The 4,138-nt window shown below is 44.4% G+C and overlaps 1 protein-coding gene across 3 annotated transcripts in view; it reads left to right on the forward strand.

Annotated features, from left to right (window-relative positions):
• The window catches only part of NEDD4 (neural precursor cell expressed, developmentally down-regulated 4, E3 ubiquitin protein ligase), a 117,662-nt gene that overhangs the window by 87,954 nt on the left and 25,570 nt on the right, over positions 1-4,138 (forward strand). For all 3 annotated transcript variants that reach the window (XM_005880115.2, XM_005880116.2, XM_005880111.2), the window contains one exon: positions 2,516-2,581. In XM_005880115.2, coding sequence (XP_005880177.1) covers positions 2,516-2,581 — 66 coding nt within the window. The remainder of the gene's footprint in view (positions 1-2,515; positions 2,582-4,138) is intronic.

The following is a 4,138-nucleotide window of genomic DNA, read 5'->3' on the forward strand; positions in this document are numbered from 1 at the left end:
GCAGGAATGGGTTGCCCCTGGAGATGGAGGAAGCCAAGCTTTCCGCAGGCCTCCGCTAAAGGCAACAAAGTTTCAATTATAGAAGGTAAATAAATTCCAGAATAAAAAAAAAAAGAAAAAAAGGAGAGACTAGGAGCTTACGTCACAAGGGTGCTTGGCCAGCCTGAAAACAGCCCTCAGCCCCTCACCCAGACTGGCCAGGCACCCCAGTGGGGACCCCCCACTCTAAAGGGGGTGTGGCCAGCCTGAAAACAGCCATCAGCCCCTCACCCAGGCTGACCAAACCTCCATGGGGTGAGGGTCCCCACTGGGGTGGACATCCTCCGAGGGGGTCCCACACTGCAAGAGGGCATAGGCCGGGCTGAGGGACCCCCGAGTGCACAAATTTTTGTGCACCGGGCCTCTAGTTAGTAAATATTTATTGAGGGCCGACAATATGCAAGGCACAATATGCTCAAGTATTATTGAAATATAGCCATACCCATATGTTTAAGTGATGCCTATGGCTGCTTTTACACTACATTGATAGAGTTGAGTAGTTATAATAGAGACAAAAAGATAACAGAAGTTTGCTGATTTCTGTTTCAGCACTTTCCTCAGCAAACTTCAAAGTAGACAGTTCTCTGTGAATACTCGTATGAATATCCAAGAGCACATCTGCCTGCTGCTCTCTTTCCCTCCTTTCTGCCACATGTCTAGTCTGTCTTCCATTTTCTTTTTCTTTTTGTCAGGGGTGTGGGAAAGGTCAGCCAAAGACTTAAAGAATAAGCTATTTTGATTTACTGGTGATAAATCACACAAGATTCTATTCCCTTTTCTCCTGTTATTTTTTTATTATTATTTTTAAAGTAATGTATGGTATCCATACAACGAAATACTATGCAGACACTGAAAAGAATGAGATGCCTTTGAGTGTATGTATTGTGTGGAACAATCTCTAAGCTATTAGTCGGTGAAAACCAGCAAGGTACAGAACAGTGTGCTTGATGTACTATGCTTTATGTAAATTACTTTAATGACAGAGAATAAATATGTGTATGAGATTTCTTGAAGACTAAAAAGGAAACTGGTAACATTGCTCAGCTCTGAAGGGAGGAACAAGTGAGCAGGACATGTGTCTTTGGTACCTTTTGAGTTTTATATCATACGTACGCATGTGTTGCTTATTCAGAAGAACAATTCTTTTAAAAGTGTTGTATGGTCATGGTGAACAATTAAAACAGTAATGAGGTATATGAAACAAAAGTTAAATCTTTCATATTACCTCTAACACATGCTTCCTCAATTGCTATTAATGGTTTGGCATATACCATTATTGTCCTGAACATTTTCTCTACACTTATAAACATGAGTGAGCACACATATATTTCTATATAATTTTTTTAACTTGAGATCATCTCATACACACTTTTTGGTAACTTAGTTTTTTCACTTGCTATATCATAGACCATTGGACCATTTCAGTAAATATAAACTTATTCCTTTCAAAACCAACAACAACAAAAATTGTCAAACCCTGCCATATTTAATGTGCAAATAAACCTTAAGGTATCATACCATCTCCTGTTGATAGATGTTAGATTGTTTATGGTAAACAATGGTACAGTGGCTATTCTGAGTTAATTTATACGTGTATTATAAATTTTGATGTCATTAAATAACAAAACTAAGATATTTTAGATAGTGACAACAACATGCGTATGGAAACACAAGGAAAGAGAGTATAGGGGATTTCCGGGAAACAGGCAATCTTGTTTGTGAGGTGGGAGGTGCTGGAGCCGAAGAGAAGAGCCAGGTCAGGAAGCTCACTCAGCACTGAGTTCTGGGCTGTGGATTTTATCCTAGTAAGGGTATAAATCACTGCAGGGCTCCGAGCTAGAGAACCAGGTTGCTGGCTCACGCTATACAACGGTCTCTGGCTGCAGCACGCCCTATGGGATGTAGATTCAAGGAAATCAGACTTGATGTCGCAAAATCTATTAGGATGTTGCTGCAGTAATAACCAAGGTGACAAATGAGGAACACTTGACATTTTAAAACCAACAGACTTGAGCTAAACTGGAGAGGGAGTGTATTTGCGAGCTAGTCAAGAAACGGAATGAATAGGATCTGGTGGCTGACCTGGCTGTGAGGGACAGGAGTGGAGGAGTTTGGGGTCTGACTGACATCTGACTTGGGCAGCTGCTGGCCTCGCGTGCTGCCCTCTGAAGTGAGGTGAGGGTTTGAGTGGCTGTGAACAGGGAAAAACTGAATCCAGTTTGGGGCACAGTGAAGGGGTGTCTGGCATTCAAGGGAACGTGTCCAGGAGGCAGTCTAGGGTGGGGGAGAGGTGTCTAGAAGCTGAGGCATTAGCACGTGGGTGGTGCTGAGAGCCTTGGGTGCTATCACCCAGTCTCCACATCGCTTCCTAGCCAGCGTTCTTTCTTCTACCCCCTCATACCCACCCCCATGATGTTATCAGCCTCTCTAAGACAAATCCAAGATCTAAAATTATTACCATTCTTCTTTTTATAAGAATCATTCCAGCAGAAGAGGCAGCTTACAAGCCTACACTTTTGAGGAACAGCCTGCACTTCCTGTGGTGAGTTTCATCCTCTTCCTCCCCCACCCCCCCATCATCCATGAAAATGTAAAACTCAGCAACCTTTTCTTTTTTTTTAACACTGAGTATGACCTTTGACTGCCTAGCGCAGCGGTTCTCAACCTGTGGGTCGTGACCCCTTTGGGGGTTGAACGACCCTTTCACAGGGAGCGCCTAAGACCATCAGAAAACATATATAATTACATATTGTTTTTGTGATTAATCACTATGATATAATTATGTTCAATTTGTAACAATGAAAATACATCCTGCATATCAGATATTTACATTACAATTCATAACAGTAGCAAAATTACAGTTATGAAGTAGCAACGAAAATAATTTTATGGTTGGGGGTCACCACAACATGAGGAACTGTATTAAAGGGTCTCGGCATTAGGAAGGTTGAGAACCACTGGCCTAGCGGAATACTGATCCAGCCCAGGATCTAGGCTCTGGGATAGGAGGTGCAGGGGAGGGAAATTGAGTAGGTAGTTTCTTTAAGAACGAAACCGAAGAACTGCCTCCTGCATAGTAAGAAAGCCCATCTAAAACCGAAGAACTGCCGAAACCGGTTTGGCTCAGTGGATAGAGTGGCGGCCTGCGGACTGAAAGGTCCCAGGTTCGATTCCGGTCAAGGGCATGTACCTGGGTTGCGGGCACATCCCCAGTAGGAGATGTGCAGGAGGCGGCTGATCGATGTTTCTCTCTCATCGATGTTTCTAACTCTCTATCTCTCTCCCTTCCTCTCTGTAAAAAATCAATAAAATATATTTAAAAAAAAAAACCCGAAGAACTGCCTCCTGCATAGTAAGAAAGCCCATCTCTGACTGTGGATGACATCCGGCTTGTCTGAAGGGCTGTCCTGGCTGGAGGGGGTCTGCCGCAGGGAGCACATGGTTCAGGATGATGGTGTCCAGCTGCCTTGGCTCTGTACACGGCCCGTGGCATATAGCAGCCATTCTGCCCCACACATGAAGTGTCATGTCAGAATTCAGTCACGTATATTCTGCTGCTTTGGGGTAAATGCTATGAAGCTATCAGTTTAACTCATCTGGTTTACTGTGTCATTGAAAGCTGTTCTCTTGTTGATTTTCTGTCTGGAAGATCTATCCATTGATATCAATGGTGTGTTAAAGTCCCCTCTTACTGTTGATTTTTCTCTTTATGTCCATCAGTATTTGCTTTATATATTTAGGTGATACTATGTTGGGCACATAAATGTTTTCAAGGGTTATATTATCTTGTTGGATTGAGTCCTTTCTTATTATGCAACTAGAGACCCGGTGCACAAAAATTTGAGGGGGTCCCCCAGCCCGGCCTGTGCCCTCTCGCAGTCTGGGACCCCTCGGGAGATAACGACCTGCTGGCTTAGGCCTGCTCCCGGGTGGCAGAGGGCAGGCCCAATCCCTAGGTGCAGCCCCTGGTCAGGCTCAGAGCAGGGCCGATTGGGGAGTTGGGGCGCCGCCCCCTGTCATGCACAGAGCAGGGCCAATCGGGGTTGAGGAGCTCCCCCCTGTCACTCACAGAGTAGGACCGATAGGGGAGTTGGGGCAC

This window comes from Myotis brandtii, unplaced genomic scaffold, assembly GCF_000412655.1.
Source record: "Myotis brandtii unplaced genomic scaffold, ASM41265v1 scaffold626, whole genome shotgun sequence".
In the NCBI taxonomy this organism is placed as follows: Eukaryota; Metazoa; Chordata; class Mammalia; order Chiroptera; family Vespertilionidae; genus Myotis; species Myotis brandtii.